General features: G+C 46.2%; 1 protein-coding gene across 7 annotated transcripts in view; it reads left to right on the forward strand.

Annotated features, from left to right (window-relative positions):
• MEGF11 (multiple EGF like domains 11) overlaps positions 1-18,949 on the forward strand; it is a 352,698-nt gene that overhangs the window by 327,680 nt on the left and 6,069 nt on the right. For 2 of the 7 annotated variants that reach the window (XM_080982099.1, XM_080982101.1), the window contains 2 exons: positions 10,142-10,198; positions 16,757-16,963. The exons of 1 other annotated variant lie outside the window; for it this stretch is intronic. In XM_080982099.1, coding sequence (XP_080838225.1) covers positions 10,142-10,198; positions 16,757-16,963 — 264 coding nt within the window. Of the gene's footprint in view, positions 1-949; positions 1,069-4,070; positions 4,138-10,141; positions 10,199-16,565; positions 16,643-16,756; positions 16,964-18,949 lie in introns of those variants that run through there. 4 more of the 7 variants (XM_080982098.1, XM_080982103.1, XM_080982104.1 and 1 more) reach the window with 4 other exon arrangements.

The following is an 18,949-nucleotide window of genomic DNA, read 5'->3' on the forward strand; positions in this document are numbered from 1 at the left end:
GGTGCAAGCCTGGCCATTGTGTATGGAGGTCCTGAGCAGCCCAGATGACACGACCCCCCCTCTTGGCCTCACTGATGTGGTCCAAAGGAAAGCAGAGCAATACATTTGGCATCAGCTGAGCTACAGGAGTTGCTGAAAGGAGGCATGCAAAGCGCCATCCAAAGGTCTTAGAGACTCCACTCCAGATTTGTGTAGCTTTTACTCTTTAGACTTTTCTTCTCCCAAATATATCCGGCAAGGCAGCCAGCAGAGGTTGAGGATCAGAGCTTTGCTTCTGCTAGATGAGCTACCTTCCCAGACTGATGAGCCCCATCTGCCCCTCACATCCATCTACAGCACATGTAGAAGTACAAAATAAAACCGTTCTTTAAACAGATTTAAGGGGCAACCCACACTGGTCAGTTGAGCAGGGGGAATGGGAAATGGAGGGGAGGAGATGGAATGGCTTGCTGGGAAGAAGGTGTGGCTGGCTTGTTGGCTGGCTGGCTGGAACCCTGAACAGGAGTACTTCTGCTAGGAGGTGCAATTGCAATGCAGCTGTTTGGTGTAGGTCCCACTTGCATACATCTTAATTACAAGGCGGGGTTAAATATGCTAGACATGATCTCTGTGTTTGGATGGTCTTGCACATAGAGCTTCATATTTATATGCATCCTCCAGGCTGCATTCAAATTTATACTTTGCACCGTACCAGAGACTGAGTCTTCCATGGTCCCTGTCTTCCACAATGGTTGGTGCAGGGCTGTGACTGAAGGGGGGGGGGCTTAGCAAGGCAAAAATATTGCTGGCTTGACAGATTGGAAGTGGTGGTGTGGTTTTGTAACCTAACCTGCCCGTGTGTGTGTGTTTTAGCACATAGGAGTGTGCACATAACACGCTCTCCCTCTCTTCCCCTCCTTCTTCCCGTGCAGCTCCAAAAGAGTGTTGTGATGACTTGTTTTCTTCCCAGATATATCTCAAGGTAACAGCAATGCACACTGTTTTTCCAACCCAAGCTACCACACCCTGCCATGTGGTGTGACTTCACGGTTCTTTCCCAGTAATCTGGATGGAAACCTCTCCAGTAAGGTAGATATGACCCTTGTCTTGCCCTCCATCCCTGGCACCGTTCTCCCTGGTTCAAGGAAATATGCCGTAATGGTTCTGTTTAGTTGTCATGGCTGAATGAGCTTGGGGTAGGCAAAATGTCACCCTCCAGATGGAATACAACTCCCATCATCCCTGATCGTTGGCCATGTTGGCTGGGGCTGGTGGGAGCTGGAGGTCAACAACATCTGGAGGGCACCATGTTGGCTGTCTCTGGAATAAGCTACCCAGCTCATGGACAACCAACAAGGTGCTTTCTAGATGCTGTTGGACTACAGCTCCCACCAGTCCCCAGCTAGTACAGACAGTAGTTAGGGTTGATGGGAGTTGTGGGTCAAGATCTGGAGATCACCATATTGTCTGCCCCTGGAATAAGCTACTCAGCTCATTGACAGCCAACGTGGTGCTTTCTAGATGGTGTTGGAATACAGTTAAGAAGGGAGTTAAGAAGAGACTGCTGGATCAGGTAAATGGTCCATGTAGTCCAGCATCCTGTTCTCATGGTGGCCACCCAGATGCTCCAGTTAGAAGCTCACAAGCAGGACCTGAGTAGCACAGCAACTCTGGTCACCTGTGTTTCCCAGTACCTGGAATTTAGAAGCATTACTGCCGCCAACCATGGAGGCTAGAAGCCATTGATAGCCTCCATAAATTTCTCCATTCATCTTGTAGTCCAACAACATCTGGATGGTGCCACATTGGCTAACCCTGACTTCAGTTGGTGAAACTGATCATGCTGTTGCAGTCCTCAGCTTTCACAGGTGGATCAAAAGAAGAATCAGATAAGGTGAAAACTGACAAGGGATCTTCCTTATTGTGGCTTGAGGCAACAACAGCTTTCTGCAACCTGGTGCCCCCCAGATGTTCAGGGCGGCAATTCTTATTAGCCCCATACTAGGGCTGATGGTAGGTGTAGTTCCAAAACATCTGGAAGGCATCAGGTTGGGGAAGGTTGGGGTACAGCCTCCTTTATGATGCACGCCTTTTGTAGGGCATTGCAGCAACCCAACATGGCTGCCTTTTTGGAATTTGTCTCTTTCAAAAGTAACTCTGTTGTGCATCTAATGAAGTAGACTAAGACTCTAAGAGAGCTCTCATGGCAACAAAACTCGTTAGCTTTTAAGGTGCCGTAAGACGTTGGATCTGCTGCAACGGATTGAGATGCTCACTCTTTATAGAAGATTTGGGTTCTTCCTGGTCACAGGTGGACCCATTCTTGCTCCCTTCTAATTGCATAGTTAGCTTATTGTCTCTGTCAAGGACTGGTCTTGCAATGGTGTTCTCTGACAAGGGTGCAGTGCCCTGTTGCAGGACTGGCTGTAGCTCAGTGGCAGAATATCTGTTTGCCATGCAGAATGTTACAGGTTTAATCCCCCAGCATTTCCAGGTAGGGCTGGGAATATCCCCTGTACAAAATCCTGGAGAACTGCTGCCAGTCAGTGTAGACAATATTGAGCTTGACGGACCAATGGCCTGGCTTAGTATAAGGCAGCTTCCTATTTCCCTGTGTCTTAAGGGAAGGACCATAGCTCAGCAGTAGAGCATCTCCTTTGCATGCAGGTCCCAGATTCAACCCACAGAATCTCCAGGTAGGACAGGGAATGTCCCCCAAATGAGGACAGCCACTGCCAGTTACTGCATAGACAATACTGAGCTAGATGGAGCAGCGGTCTGATTTGGTATAAGGCAGCATCCTATACATAGGAACAATGCTTTTACCTTAGGATTGGCTGGCTGGAAAGTCACATGCTAGAGCGCTTCTTCATTGAACTCTCACCCAGTATACTTTGACCACCCACAACCAGGTTCTTTGTAAGTTCAGTTCCCTGTTCTCATCCAGCAGCACCTTAGCATCCATTCATCCCCAAATGATGGTGGGAAGAGGAGCTCAGAACAGCTTGCCATAGCTCCTATGGGGAAATTTGCCAGGTGCATTGTGAGTGATGTGTCTATCAGATGCCGCTCACAATGGAGAGCCTTTGCCCCCTCCTTATCATGAGACTAGGAACATGGGAAGAATTCGCCCTTTCCAAACAATATGCAAACAAACACAGCTATCCTCCAAAATTTGTTGCTCTCCAGTTTTTGTGATGCAGCCCACAAAATGTATAGATGTGCACATATTAGTAGAACTTATTCATAAGAAGGCATGTATTAGTAAATAAAATTTAAAAAATACAGAATTGCATTCTATTAAGAGGAGACACTTAAAAAAAAGTGTATATTGATGAGAAAATTTGCATGCAAATATTGGAGGGAGATGAATTTTTGCAAGGTCTTTTTTGTTAAAATTGCATACTGATAAGAAAATGTGCTGAACTGAAGACGAGAAAAATTAGGAATTGAGGGTAACCAAAATTGACAGATTTCCCATCCCTACTTGAGATGCTGAGCGAATCCCAGTTGCAACAGACTGAATTGTTTCTGCAACTACCTCCTGAAACACTGTTTGGATTTTGCTGGTGGATCTGTTTTGAGCATAGCGATCTCCTCCAAGATTGCTGATTTTTTTCCCTTGAATTGGAAGAATTCCTCTCCATTGTGTTGATTAAGTGAACCTCCCTCTTTTCCGACTAGTTTTGTGACTGCATGCTAGTATCATTTTGTGGTGGTGGTGGTGGTTTTTTTATATATATATAAGCTCCTTCCCCCTTCACTGTTTTCTCCAGGTTTTGTTTTAATTTGTAAGTCCTTTGCACAAGCACCTGAATATTCTCTTGGGGGGGATAGCAGTTGTGGCTCCCCTGCCCTTCTCAGCATGCTCTGGTGTAGCCAAGCTCATCCCCTTCTCATCACATCTTCTCTGTCCTGCCAGTTTCCAAAGTTCCCAGTGAGTCTAACTAGCTTGTTCCAAGGAAAGACACTCAGCTTCACTTCCCCACCTGCCTATTTCAATTTCATTTTTCAACCCCCCCTTGGCTTTGTTGGTGGGGCTCTTTAATTGCTTCTGCATTAACTCCTTGCTGTCGTGACTCTTTGAACAGCTCAGTAATAAAATCCTTGAGAGACGCACTGCAGACTGGAGAGCTTACGGCTATCTGAGTGATCTAGGTCAGTAATTTTCATCCATTAAGTCATTTGAAGTCCCAGGTCCATTTAAAATATGAGTTTATGCAATCAAAAGACCCTTGCTTCCTTTAAACAGTCTGTTGTAGGTTTTCTAAAAACCTACCCAGGTGGGTTTTGTCCTACCACAAAGAAGTCTGTTGAAAGTCCAAGTCTTTTGTTTTGTATAATGCTGAATTTCACAAGCAAAGAGAGTTTTGACCAGGTTCAGGAGAGTGCCTGTTTGGTCAGTTCTCTTTATTTAGTGGATGGCTTAATTCTATGAGGACTTTGGGCTTTTCCACACTTCCTCATGTCTTGCTGCTTTCCCCTGGGGAAAACCACTCTTCAGTGCTCAGTCAGAGCAAATAGAAATAGGGTGGTTTGTGGATTGCTGTTTGTTCCAATTTAAAGCGAGAGTGACTTTTCCCTGGGAAAGGAGCAGGGCAAAGGGGGAAACTGCTTGGACACATGCTTTCTAGGCATGAGACAAGAGGAAGTGTAGACAAGCCCTTTGTTTCAGTGCTGCTTTCAGTCATAGAGGTGGCATTATAGCACTGCTTGTTATCTGGAGTCTGCTGGTGAAAATCTCATACAGAGATAGCCAACAGCACTGTAGCGGCATCTAGTGGTAGAACACGTGCAGTGCAGTGCAGTGCAGTGCAGTACAATGCAATGCAATGCAATGCAATGCAATGCAATGCAATATTAGAACATCAAAGGAAGAAAAAGCACATTGGTTCCAATCTAACCACAGAAATACTCTTCTTCTTCTTCTTCTTCTTCTTCTCTCTCTCTCTCTCTATAAACATTTTCCAAGTTGTCTAGCAAGGCATAAGCAGTGTATCAAACTGATATTGTCAGGCTCCTTTTATATTTATATATTTTCTGTTCCTGATTCCTGGCTTTATTTACATACAATCATTATTAATTGACATTCTTAGTGAATCACTTTCAAGTTTCATGACCATGAAACAGTATATAAATTTTGTGAAATAAAATAATTGCAATATTAATTTTTAATTGTTTTATTAGATACTTTTTTATTTCTGTTCATTATTTATTCACTCACAAGGCACCTAAAATTTACTAAGCACTGTGTAGAGATTTATTCAGCACTGTGCAAGCTCACAGTCTATTAGACATGATACAAAAGGGGGGAAAGAGTGAGAAAGGAAGAGGAAAATCAAGCAAATTCAGATGCCAGTTCTTTAAGTTGCGTAATTGATCGACTAGCTTGAATGGCCAGTGAGAAGGAGGTGATTCTGGGAGAAAAGGATCAAATGGCAGCTGGTCCCAGATAACCTGATGGAATGGGCTTGGCTACCATGTACTCTTCCACAGATGCAGCCAGATGGAAGTGGGAGATGTGGAGCCAACACCAGCATTAACAGTTTCAAGACTAACTACTTTCTGCATACCCTTTTGCTCCTGGTTTTCCTCTAAATTCTCCCACCCTGATGCAGTTCATACTGAGAAGTTCATACTGGCCATGATCGCTGAGCATTCAGGAAACATTAGGGCCAAACGGAGACCACCTCTTGTTTCCTGGGCGCTGAAAGTTCAGAATGACACTCCCTCATCCACATATATACACAGAATGACGAATGCCACCACTGATAAATTTCACTGTGGGGTGGTTGATCATTTGAAAAGTCTTAGCAGGCCAGATCAGGCCAACAGTTTGTTACCTCTAGACTAAGTCCTTCCTCCAGATTTAAGGCCATTGTTGTGAGCTTGGGTTTAAGTTCTCGCTCATCACAATGGACTTTTCTTTTTTTCTTTCCATTTTAATGACCCATTCAGCTAGATTGTCCATCTTTAATTGCTTTGGGGTGGATATAGCGCTGGCACAGGTTTGCAAACAGCAAAGAAACCGGGAGAATTCGGGTGTCTGTATATGTGCATATCTCTCTCCCACAGAGAGTTCTGGCAAAGTTAGTTGGGTTGCAAGGACATAGCACTTTCCTGTTTTTCTAAAATACCACTTTTTTCAATTCAGATACTATAATAGGAGTGCAGAACTTGTGGCCCTCCAAATGTTGTTAGATTCCAGATCTTGCTATTCCTCAGTTACCATCATTCCTGGCCATAGTGTCTGGGGTTGAAGGGCATTGGAATCCAATAGCTGGAAGCCTGCACTACAGGCTTGTCCAGTTAGTGATTTCCCAATATCTTTGTTTGATGGATTGATCAGTGTGTGTGTGTGTGTGTGTGTGTGTGTGTGTGTGTGACTGTAGAGAGTCCGGATACTTGTCTTTTTGGCTGCCCATTGTAGCCCTATCGCCTTTCTTCTTTGGCGATCACTTGTAACCGAGTAAGATTGTCTTCCATCTAAACGGTCTTAACAGTGAGTCCGTAAGTGATTGTGAAGGTCCAATTCTGGATCCACACATCCGTCACAGGTTTCTGGGCTGGAGTTGATTACGGTGAGGGCTTGCCAAACGTGCCTTCCCCTTAGTTCATTTCTCCCTTTTGTCTTGAGTCCGTGCTTCTACAAAGTCCATGACACCTTTGGTAACGACGGTTCTCCAGTTGGAGCGCTCACAGGCCAGTGTTCATATATGAATACCAACATATTTTCCACACACACAAAAAGCACTGGCTTTGATGCAGGCCATAGCTGAAAGACTGGTGCCTTCAAGGTGGCTGATCTAGGGAATGAATGCAGCCCAAACCACAGCAACATGGGCATACAAATCAATACAAAACTGAACTGGACCTCCTGGCAAGCTGTGCCAAGCAGATGATAAAGGGTCTGGAAACCAAGCCTTATGAGGAATGGTTGAGGGAGTTGGGTATGTTTAGCCTGGAGAAGAGAAGGCTGAGAGGCGGTATGATAGCCATCTTCAGATATATGAAGGGATGTCACACAAAAGATGTTTTCTGCCATTCTCAAGGGTAGGCGCCAAACCAGTGGATTTAAAGGACAAGAACAGAGATTCTGACTAAAGGTTAGGAAGAAAGTTCTGATGGTAAGAGCTGTTCCTCAGTGGGATGGACCACCACAGAAGATGGTGAACTCTTCTTCATTGGAAGTTTTTAAACAGAAGTTGGATGGCCATCTGTCAGGGATTCTTTAGCTGTGATTCCTGCATGGCATGGACTTGGACTAGATGACCCTTGTAGACCCTTCCAACTCTACCATTCTATCACCCATCAACACGAGTCTTGCATATGGTTGCACCAGCTTCTACTGCTTCATAAAAATAGTGGACAGTGGTGGCTTGTGCCCATTGGGACTGGTGGGGGGAAAGGCAGGGAGGCCAACTGTAGGTGGGGCCAGAGTCAATGAGTGGTGGAACCAACTTATTCTAGTTTTGTCCCCATCCTGCTTCCCCCCTCATTGACTTCTATAGGGGCAAAATTGACAAGGACAAGCAAGCTGACAGCCAGAGCCACGCCCTGGGGTGGTTGTTAAGGAAGAAGGCAGGCAAGTGGCTGAGGGCAGACTGAGGTTGGTGGGGCAGCCTCTGTTGATAGTGGTCTTTGTGTGAGAAGAGGGGTCAGGAGGAAACCCTGAACAAGCCTTATCCTATTCCACATGCACCATCTCTCTCAGGCCTCTGCAAGTGACCCTATTCCATGCTATTGGGGTTGAGCATGGTGCATGTGCACCAGTCATAGAGCACTAGGATTACTATAAAACCAGCACACCTGTGTGTGGCCAGTCCCCTTAATAGCAAACGTGGGTGCTGAGCACCAACAGAATTGTTGGGAGCCAAAGTGGAGCCACTGGGGGAAAGGTGTAGGCATCAGCAAGCTCAGGAAAACCCTAAGTCAGGCATAGGCAAACTCGGCCCTCCAGATGTTTTGGGACTACAACTCCCATCATCCCTGACCACTGGTCCTGTTAGCTAGGTATGATGGGAGTTGTAGTCCCAAAACATCTAGAGGGCCAAGTTTGCCTATGCCTGCCCTAAGTTTTGCAGAAGTAATTTTTTTTAAAAAAATCCCCCCAATTGAGGTTATTATTATTAGTAGTAGTATTAGTATTAGTAGAATCGTAGAATCATAGAATCATAGAGTTGGAAGAGACCACAAGGGCCATCGAGTCCAACCCCCTGCCAAGCAGGAAACACCATCAGAGCACTCCTGACATATGGTTGTCAAGCCTCTGCTTAAAGACCTCCAAAGAAGGAGACTCTACCACACTCCTTGGCAGCAAATTCCACTGTATTAGTATTAGTATTTTATTTTAATGGTCCCCTGAGGGCTGGGCACATTTAATAGTCATGGAGTGTTGAATCAGGAGGAAAAGGGGGGGAAAGTGGGAGAGGAGAGTGGAGTAGAGTAAAAATCCTTTTTTGTTGTTACCACCCCAGATTTTGCAAGGGAAACATTTGAATGTCAGCTGCAGACGGGTGTCCTCAAAGCCAGGCCAGGGTGGGGGGGAATTTCCCATCCGCCCCGTTGAATCTGTGCAAATTTTAAGTGGCTTGCAAAATGCCCCCACGTCGCATCATATAATAAGGCATCTCATTTTGAAGGGACTAACCTTCAAATCCACCAGCGACAGAGGGCTTCAAAGTAAGTGCTGCAGATGCATATTTATACCTCCATTGTGTTAGATCGCTCCCTAATTTAGCTGAGTCCCCAGCAGGAGATTTTCCCACTTTCCTCCTGATGAGGAGATTTCCTTGCCAAGGATTTCCAGCTGTAAGAGAGTGCATTGAAAATAGAAACCCATCCATGCTATCTCCATCTGCAAACAGGTGCAGAGGTAGCGGGATTATGGGGTAGAGGCAGCCCAGCTCCTTTGAAATCAGAAGTTTTGCCATTGAATGTGAACACCCTCCATTTCCCCCTTTGCTTGGAAGAATTTAATGGACTAGATTTTTCATATGAATGTTTGCACCACAAAGAGTGGCCTGAACAAATTTTACATGCCAGGCAATTTTTGCATATACTTTAAAAAAAATTAAAAAATTATCCAGCTAATGATACCAGTAAGGGAGGGATCCATAGCTCTGCAGAGCACTGAAGCCACCCTTCTTGACCACTCCACATCTCTCTACAATGGCTTTGACCACTCCGCACAGGTGTAGTGACAGCAGGAAGAACAAACCTCTGTTCTCCCTGTCTCATACGAAATAAATCTTTTGCAGCCTCTCCAATGGGGAAGATGCTCGTACCAGGGACACATTTCAAGCTCTTTTAGTACTGCTTCTTCACCCCCCGGTTTCTGAAATTTCACCAGAGGGGTCAAGTGTTCTCAAGAATGCCTTTGGTCACCATGAGGCCTAGAAACCTGCCTTTTTCAAAATGCACCCAAATTGGATTAAGTCCTTGCATATTGTCTCAAACTGGGTCTGCTTTCAGTAGTGGGAGTTAGTGGCATGCCAGATGAAAATCCTCCTCCCCAAGTGCCCTGAGACTTGGGGTGGGGGGAGGAATTCTACTCACTTCACATATGTAAAACTTACCTAATTTGCACTTTGGGAAGCAAGATGAGAAACTGTCATTCACCCACCCTTCGAAATCTGCAGTTCTCCAGCCAAGTCATGTGTATGTAAATGCACATGCTAGGATAAAGTGTGCATATGCATGCATATATTAGGGGGAATTGCTTTGAAGAAGAAAAAAAGTGCATTTTTGCACACACAAAAATCAGCGAACTGCAAAATTTTGAAGGGTGGTTGTGGGCCAGTCCATGGATTGTTTCAGAAAGTGAAAATTAGGTAGATCTGCCTTAAAATGCGAAGAGAAACTTGTTTCTCTGCTAAAGCGACTTCTGGAGGGAGATCCAGACACCCTCCCATCCACATGCCACTTGCTTTTTGCAAGATGATTCAACACACTTCTCCCTCCCTTGCTTACCCCCCCCCCCAAAAAAAATCCCTTGTGTCAGCCAGCAGAGAGCATTGGGCTCCCCCCCACCATGGTCAAGCACTCACTTTTCCCTGCCTCTGCATCACAGTGAGCCAAAGGAGACACATCTTTCTGCTGCACAAGTCCAGTTTGCATAAAGTTATTTATGCATTTTCCATTGTATATTATTTTTGTGCAGGTGCTTATGGGATGAATAGACGTCAGAACACATACATTATGGAAAAAGGCTTCAAAGGTATAGTATCTGATGCTGGCAAGTGACCCCATAGTGGCCAGTTTGGGTAAGGCAGGAGAGGTGAGCTCGCCAGCCCCAAACATCTGCAAGGTGGTTGTTAGTCGGTCTGCAAGCAGGCAGGCAAGCCAGCACGTTTTTTGAGACCTCTGGCGACAGCCCAGCTTTGACTTGGAGCTTTGCCATGCCTGTTGATCTCTGCCCCACATTCCTGCTGTTATTGCCTTCTTCCTCCATTGGCAAACGAATTAGAACTGAGCTCTCTGTTTAGGAAAGCCAATGGCAGTAGCACTTGGTAGATGTGGGTCCACAGCCCACCTCTGATGTGGACTTGCCATGTGGTTTTGAGGCAACTCGTCCCCTGCGCCTCAGTTTCCCTACTCCCAAGGGTGGCGGGCCTTCTTCAACCTGAGGGCCGCATTCCTTCTGAGCAACATTCCGGTGGCCACATGCCAGTGGTGGGCAGAGCCAGAAGCAAAGCTGGGCAGAAGAACGAATGTAAATGTTGCCTTTGTATGGTGGGATAGTATCTGCATATGCTCAACACACTCATCCTCTGGAAAGCATCTGGTTTCAAGGACACGTTCCAGCCAGGCCAAAGCATTCAAGGAGTGTGTGTCCTGGGGAGAGCTCCAAGGGCCAGATAGAGAGGCCTGGGCGGCCATATTTGGCCCCTAGGCCTGAAGTTCCCCATCCCCGCCCTACACTGAAAATGAAAAGACTGGTGGTTTACTTGGAGGGTTGCTGTTAAAATATCTGCTCGAGAAATAAATGTTTTCCCTGAGCCTTAGACTAGACTAGACTATAAGAGCACTGCACTGAACTTTTGTGGATTTAAGGGCTAAAGAGCAGGGATCAAAAATGGTGGCATGAAGAGGGTTTTCCTTCTCTTAAGAAATGTTTCCTTTTCTTTGCTGCTTATTTCCTTGCTGCATTTATATCTCATATTCCATCATGGTGCTCAAGGCGACTCAGAACTGGGCTCCAGGCACTAGCCAGGCTCTGACTAGCAGAAGCAAAAATCCCCATTTTGAAATATTTTTAATTTCTCTCTGCAAGCTGCTCAGACAATCTCTGGTTATAGGGTGGCAGATATACGCTGAAAATAAACAAGGTCCCTGTATCATACGCTTTCAGACCCGAACACCAAAATCAGGGCCAGCGCCAGAAATAGTCATGGCGTGGATCTACACAAAGCGGGGGGGGGGGGGGAGAGAGACCACTAAATTTATGTCAGGAATTAGATCATTATAACAAAATAAAATAAAACCTTTGGGGAAAGGCATATAAACATTTTCTGCTCTCTATCGCCATCTGGTGTTGCATGTTTATAGCACCTTCAAATCGCCGTTTCTTTACTAGTGTAGCTGAGTCCATGGTTGGTCATATTAGCAACGCCCCCAGCCCAGTGACAAGGTTCCCCTGGACCTGTTCCTCCTCTCAACAAACGAGCATAAGAAGAAGAGCCCTGATGGATCAGGCCAATGGCCATTCTGATCCAGCATCCTCTTCTCACAGTGCCCCACCGGATGCCTGTAGGAAACCAAGGAGCAGAACATGAAGACAAGAGCCCTAATCTCCTGTGGCTTCCAGCAACTGGTATTCAGAAGCATCCTGGCCATTCACCATCATTTGTGAACTTGTCCAGTCCTCTTCCTAAAGCTTTACAACTTGGTGGCCATCGCATTCCATAGTTCAGCTATTTCCCCTCCCCACTTTGTCCTGAATCTTGCAACACTTAAACCGTTGCAACCTGCTTGCTGGTTTACATGCCTCTTAATCTGGCCCAAGGGAAAGCTGATGGGGAGAAGGAGGAGCAGGAGTGGCTGTGGTTAAAATTTCTGCCTTAGGAAAACAACCAAATAGTTGTGGGGAACTATGAAGTCTGATTGTATTCTATCTGGTGATTGACAGGTAGAAGCCAGTCTTGAAGGGTGGGTCATATCCGGATCCACCTCCAGATCTGAGTAAATTAAGGTCTCAATTTAGCACCAAGAATGATAATGAAGGAAATAGGTGTGTTTCCATGGTAGAGCATCTCATGAACTTTGTGGGGGAGCCACCACTGAAAAGGCCCATTTGCACTTCGCCACCCCCCCCCCCACCCTCAGATGAAAGCTCTGAAGGAGACCACAGGGTTGGGCTGATTCATATTGAGGCAGAGACAGCCCATACAGTGTTGTGGTCCTGAACAATTTAAGCTGTTATGGGCCCAAACTGGAGCTTTGACGTGACCCCAGAAACTAATCCGTAGCCAATGCAGTCAGGCCGCAATTGGGCTAATAAGCTCAGGTCTTTTGGTCTCGGTCCATAATTCGGCAGCTGAATTCTCCACTAGCTGCAGCATCTGAATTATCTTCAAAGGCAGCCCCATGTATAATGCATTATAGTAATCTGAAGTGTGTCTAACTCCCCTCCCCCCCCCCAAAAAAGAAAAGGGAAATAACTTTTGAGATGGGATTGTGAAGTTTGGAGCCAAAACTGCAATGGGACCTGGAAAATCTGATTTCCCCGTGTGTGTGTCCTTTTTCTCATTTAAAACCCATGTACAAGAGCCCCCTTGTTTATGGACAATTGAAGCCGTGCCGCAGTGATAGTCAAGGAGAAGTGGGAGAAGGAGTGTTGGTTAACTCCAGGCACACAGTAATATCAGTTGCTGGAAACCACGGGAGGAGAGAGTGCCTTTGCTCTCCAGACCTGCTTGCGGACTTGCCACTGGGGCATCTGGTTGGCCACTGTGAGAACAAGATGCTGGACTGGATGGGCCATGGGCCTGATCCAGCAAGCACCTCTTATGTTCTCAGAGGGGGTTACATAATAGAATAGAATAGAATAGAATAGAATAGAATAGAATAGAATAGAATAGAATAGAATAGAATTTATTACTTATACCCCACCCATCTGGCTGGGTTTCCCCAGCCACTCTGGGCGGCTTCCAACAAAGTATTAAAATACAGTAGCCTGTTAACATTAAAAGCTTCCCTAAAGAAGGCTGCCTTCAGATGTCTTCTAAAAATCTGGTAGTTCTTTGACATCTGGTGGGAGGATGTTCCACAGGGCAGGTGCCACTACCGAGAAGGCCCTCTGCCTGGTTCCCTGTAACTTGGCTTCTCGCAGCGAGGGAACTGACAGAAGGCCCTCGGTGCTGGACCTCAGTATCCGGGCAGAACAATGGGGGTGGAGGCGCACCTTCAGGTATACTGAACCGAGGCCGTTTAGGGCTTTAAAGGTCAGCACCAACACTTTGAATAAGGAAAGAGGGTTTGAATAATGGTAAGTAAGAAAGAAAGAAGCTCAGTCGGTTGAGCATGAGACTTTAAATTTCTGGGTCATGGGTCCAAGCCACACCTTGGGCAAAAGCTTCCTACGTTGCAGGGGTTTGACTCAGTGAGCCTCAGGGTCCTTTCCATCTCTACAATTCTATGATTCGTATGCTTGCAAAGGCCTGTGGTACAATTTGCATGAAATTTGCACACGATAATTTCTATGTATAGATATTTCAGGGCAAAGTAAGATGGTGGTTGGGGAGGTGTCACTACATTTCACAGGGCACTCGCCTCTTTTTGGCCCAAACAGCCCAGAAATGAATTCAGTAGTAAAGTGGACGCTTTGCACTGTGAGGCTCTGTTAACTGTAATAAATAAATAGGCCTCTCTTATGAATAAATAAGAAAGAAATAATATATTCAGTTTACATCATGCCCTTCCTCCTGAAGGAGCCGAGGGCAGCAGACTCAGCAATGATAAAGCACCAACAAAAATTAAATCCAGTAGCAATCAGTTTTAAAGTGTCTTAAGGTAGTTAGGAACATTCTAAAAAATGTGTATCCGTTAGTTATTGGTAAGACAGAGTATTTTTGTTGTTATTATGACCAGCCCTTCACCAGCGGGTCCCAGGGCAGGTTATAACAATTTGAAATTCAGAACTAAAAACAGTTAAAATAGATTGCAGTCATAGGATGAGCACTGAAAATGCACGTCTCAGATGTCAAAGGCCAGGGTGGAAGTGCATCTTCAGCATTCGCTGAAAGATGTATAGAGAAGAAGCCAGATGCACTTTAACCAATCAGGACGAGAGGCTCCCGCTCTCAGAAGGGCAAATGCAAATAGAAGTTATGACTCTGTATGCAAATATGTGACCTCACCTGTGAATTCCTGCGTGAGGAAGGAAATGCAAACATTCATCACTCAGCAAGCAGTGAATAGTGAAGTCAGAAAGAGACCCGGGAGGCATTTTGTAATTTCCAAAGGCCATGGCAAGCGCAGCCAGGCCAAAATGGCAGCCAGTGTTGTGTAGCCATTGAACTAGGACATTTCCCCCAATCCCTACTTAGTCATAAAGCTCCCTGGGGCTGTTGGGCCCTTTGGTGCCTCTCAGGGTTTTACTGAGCAAAGAACATGCCAACTTGAGCTCCTTGCAGGAAAGGTGGGATATAAATGTAACAGTCATTAAAAAAAAAGCAGGCTGTTCCCAAAAGAGAACATAAGCATCCAATATGGAGCTCGTTCACCAACCTTGTAAAAACTCAGGTACTTTCCATCATGAGAGATTTTTAATCCTTTCTCACTCTCCAAACCAGTTCCCTGGTGAATTGTCTCTCGCCCTCCTTCACACCTTGAAGCTGATCTTAGCTGGAAGCAGGGAGATGGGTGAGGTTTCCTCACCTTCACAGCCCATTCCTGTTTCAGAGTGAGGCAAGTTGTGTCAGCCTAGTGCCACCATCTCCACCCTGGTTTCCTCCAGATGTTGTGAACTACAGCTGTCAGCTGGGGTTGATGGGAATTGTAGTCCAAAACATCTGGAGTGTGGCAGGTTGGGGAAGGCTGCGTGTGTTGCATGTGTTGCGTGATGGGTGCAGTAGCTAACTAGGATTGGGAAGAGCCAGGTTCAAATCCCCACTCGTCCACAAAGCTTGCTGAGTGACCTTCAGACGGTCATTTCTCCCAGGTCAAAATAACTTCTGGTGTTAAATGCATGCAGATGGTTAAGAAATGCAGATAGCATCAGAAGGAGAGAGAGAGAGAGAGAGAGAGAGAGAGAGAGAGAGAGAGAGAGTGCTATCAAGATGGCAGCAAGTGTGGCAGTGGAATGCCTGTATTTTCAGCAAGAAAACCCAGAGATCACAAGGACGTAAGGGTAGCCCTGCTCTCAGAGCAAGATGCCTCAATGGGAAACCCGCAAGCAGAACCTGAGCCTTCTCCCCCCCTCCTGTGGCTTCTAGCAGCTTGTACTCAGTAGCATCACTGCCTCTGACCACAGAGGCAGAGTTAGAGCCATCCAGGGTGGGGTGGACTTTGGGTCACATGACATAATTCCTCTGGATGCTCCTTAAGAAATCTGAGAGGTGGGGAGGGAACCCAGCTAATATCCTTAAAGTGACAGGTAAGTGACCATCATCCGATTCCCTCTTTGTATCCACAATAGAGCCAACCAAGCTTTTTTTTTTACCTGGTGGTCTGAGGCTCTCTGCAAGATTGCAGAGCAGGCATTCTCCTTCGCACCTGAGATGAATGTTTCCTGTATTACGATGAGATGGTGGTGTCAGCCTTATAAATGATGTTGCCTTGTATAATGTCAATGGTAATTTGCAGGACCGCACAAGCAAAACAGAAATGTCAGGTCCCTGCCCCGCAGAGCTTCCAACATTCCCAGTCGGGAAGTCAATGAGGGGAGGGAGAGGCAGAGATAACAATGGTTTTATTTCACATTTTTGGGAAGAAATGCTGTTTGTCTGAAAAAAAGGCAGAGGAGGGAGGGGAGAGAAGAGGGAGCAATGTGAAAACTGGATTTTACCTTCCCGTAGAGATCACAGAATTTCTCTGCTAGCAAGCAGTCTTCCTTCTAAACCTATTTTAACATGAAAATCTAATCATGCCATTCTGGACTTCTCCCTATAAAGCAATTAAAACAAACAAACAAACCCATGTTGCATTAAATGTGGTGTGGGATTTCTGGGTGCCACCCCTGAAACAGGTATTATACCCAGTATGCCAAAAGACTTTGCATGGTTCTCTCTGCCAGGGAGGAGGGTGGGACTTGTGCATGATCTCTTGGTATGGAAAGGGGGATCTTAACCAGTGTTATCCTTTAAGGCAGGCGTCGCTGGTTCATGGCCCTCCAAGCATTATTGGACTACAGTTCCCATCAGCCCCAGCCAGCATCGCCAATGGCCAGGGATTTATGGGAACTGTACCCCACAACATCTAGAGGGCCGCGGATTGTGCCATCCCTGCTTTGAGGGATGTGGGGAATGGTGGCATGGGGTGGTTGTGTGTGTACAAACTGATGTTCTTAATGTAGCAAATGAGACCCTTTTGACCGCAGAGTCCGTGGCACTGAAGGGCTGTTTTCTTTCCTACTGAATGTTCAGGAAATGACTTGCGAATGAGTTTGGATGAGCAGATGGTTTGGAGAGACAGTGGTTCGGAGATCCCTGAGGCGTAACTGGTGGGTCCCTGTGCTGTGCGCTCTGAGGGCTAGAAACCCCCTCCTCCCCTCCCCCTTCTCCTCGAGGTCCGGTCGCATGTGTGCTAAGAGGCCGGCCCGGCTCTTGTCTTGCAGACTATATGAAGGGATCTGCCTGCAGCTCCAGCACCTGTTCCCTCAACAGCAGCGAAAACCCCTACGCCACCATCAAAGACCCCCCCATCATGGCATGCAAACATTCCGAGAGCAGCTATGTGGAAATGAAATCTCCCGTTCACCGGGACGCATCCTATTCTGACACACCAGCCTTGTCAGCAGCTAATAAAAACATATACGATGTTGGTAAGTATCTCCGGTGATCCAGCTGCAAGCAGGGAGATCTAGCTGGTGCTCGGTCATCAACGGTGGTGCAGTCCAAGTTTTTGCTGCGTTAAAACTCCCCATGGCCCCCTGCCCATTCATTGGCCACGCTGGCAGAGACTGATGGGAGCTCAGCAACATCTAGCAGGGGAACCACACTGACGACCCCTGGCAAATGGGCAGGCCAAAAAAATATACACCGACTGCTCATTGCCCATTGAGTTGGTGCAAAGTTACTACTGTTTCCTTTGCAAACTGGCAAAGGGCTTTCCCAAAGTGTGGTTAACTAGCAGTGGCGTAGCGTGGGGGGCAGTGGGCCGTGGCCCTGGGCACAAATTTCCGAGGGGATGCAATGAGACGCCCCCATGGCAGGCTCCTTCATCAAGGCTGGGGCTGCAGGGAGGTAAGCGGTGCCAGGGCAGGACCTTTGGGGTTGGGGTGGCGGCAGCGCTTTCACCACATGGCTGGTGAAGGGACACCGCTTTTGCCCCGCCCCTGGACCAGCCCCTGGACCAGCCAGGGGGGAGCGAGTGGGAGGGTGCTGCCACTGCCACCCACCAAGGAGGGAGGAAGGCAGGCAGGAAGGCACTGCCAGAGCCATGCTCAGAGCAACACAGCAGTGCTCCTGCCTTTGTGTTTCACTGCCTTATCCATGCTCCCAGGTTGGGGCTGGTTTGCAAGGAGAGGCTCCCTTGATTAGATGCTGGCCAGTGAAGGGACTGACCGCTACACCGGGGGGGGCAACACTTAGCGAGCCCTGGGCACCGGTAACCCACGCTATGCCCCTATTAACTAGGGCTATGTGGCTTCTTCGTCCAAGAATAATTATTTCAAGTTCCACATCCCAGCAATCCAAATTGCACAACGTGCCAAATTTTGCGTCAGTATGCTTTATTTGTTTTTATGCACATGTCTGTGTTTTCCTAATGTTTTCACTCTTCTGCATAATTTATCTGGGGCTTCCTTAGCCATGGGAGGGACCAGTGTGGGTCTGCTGAAGCCTCTCTTCCTAGATTGCTGGCAGGGGTGGATGGAGCAGCCTGGTTCTGGCCTGTGTCACTTTTCACCTGCGTTCATTCCTAAGTCTGTTTGGTCCTGGTTCCAAATTAATCTGCAATTAAATAATAATAATGATTCACCTGGGAATTGGTATAGGAAGAGCAAGTTTCATCTCGGTGTATGCATTTTTAAACAGATTTAAGCCTAATGCATTTCGTACTTTGAGCTGAGAACTATATTGCCAACTCTGGGAAAGTTTGGAAGCCAAAGGATAGTTAAGTTCTGATTCAAACATCGGTTGTGTCAGTGTACACCAGAATTCACTAAAAGAGAATTCCTCCAGCTTCCATAAATATTGGTAATCACCTAGCAACTTGTGTGTGGCTTTTGCTCACACACTTTCGGCTGGAGGCACTAGAAACATGGTATATTTGGGATTTTAGAGACAGGGGAGGGGGAGAAAAAATAGTGGTTCTGAGTAACCTGAGCTTTACATCCATTACCACATTTGCTGTGTACGTTTTTCTTAGAGATGGGTGTTTCTGTCAATTTTGGTTTTATTTTTCTAGACTTAAGTACATTTTGCCACACTTCTACATCAGTTTGAAATCTTTTTAAAGTCTTCAATTTTGCCAGCATTTTTGTGTGCATTTCTAACATTTCTGTGATAAATTTCTTCTAAGATAATGCATTTGATATATTATTTTCTCTTTAACATTATTATTAATTTTCTTGCTTCGGGATTTCATTTTAGTATTTGCCCTAATCTGAGGAGACCCATTGAAAGTAATGGACCTTGCTCACTAGGTCCATTAATTTCAGTGGATAGATTCTAATTCAGTTGGCTACAACCCAAAGCTTTAATACTAATGATCTGTGTTATGCTTTTATATTCTGTTTTCGTACGCCACTCTTGGGTATTCTCTGATTTTGGAGCAGTTAAATAAATATAAGCATATTTATGCTCAC

The sequence above is a fragment of the Podarcis pityusensis genome, assembly GCF_964106645.2.
Source record: "Podarcis pityusensis genome assembly, chromosome: 14".
NCBI classification, from domain to species: Eukaryota; Metazoa; Chordata; class Lepidosauria; order Squamata; family Lacertidae; genus Podarcis; species Podarcis pityusensis.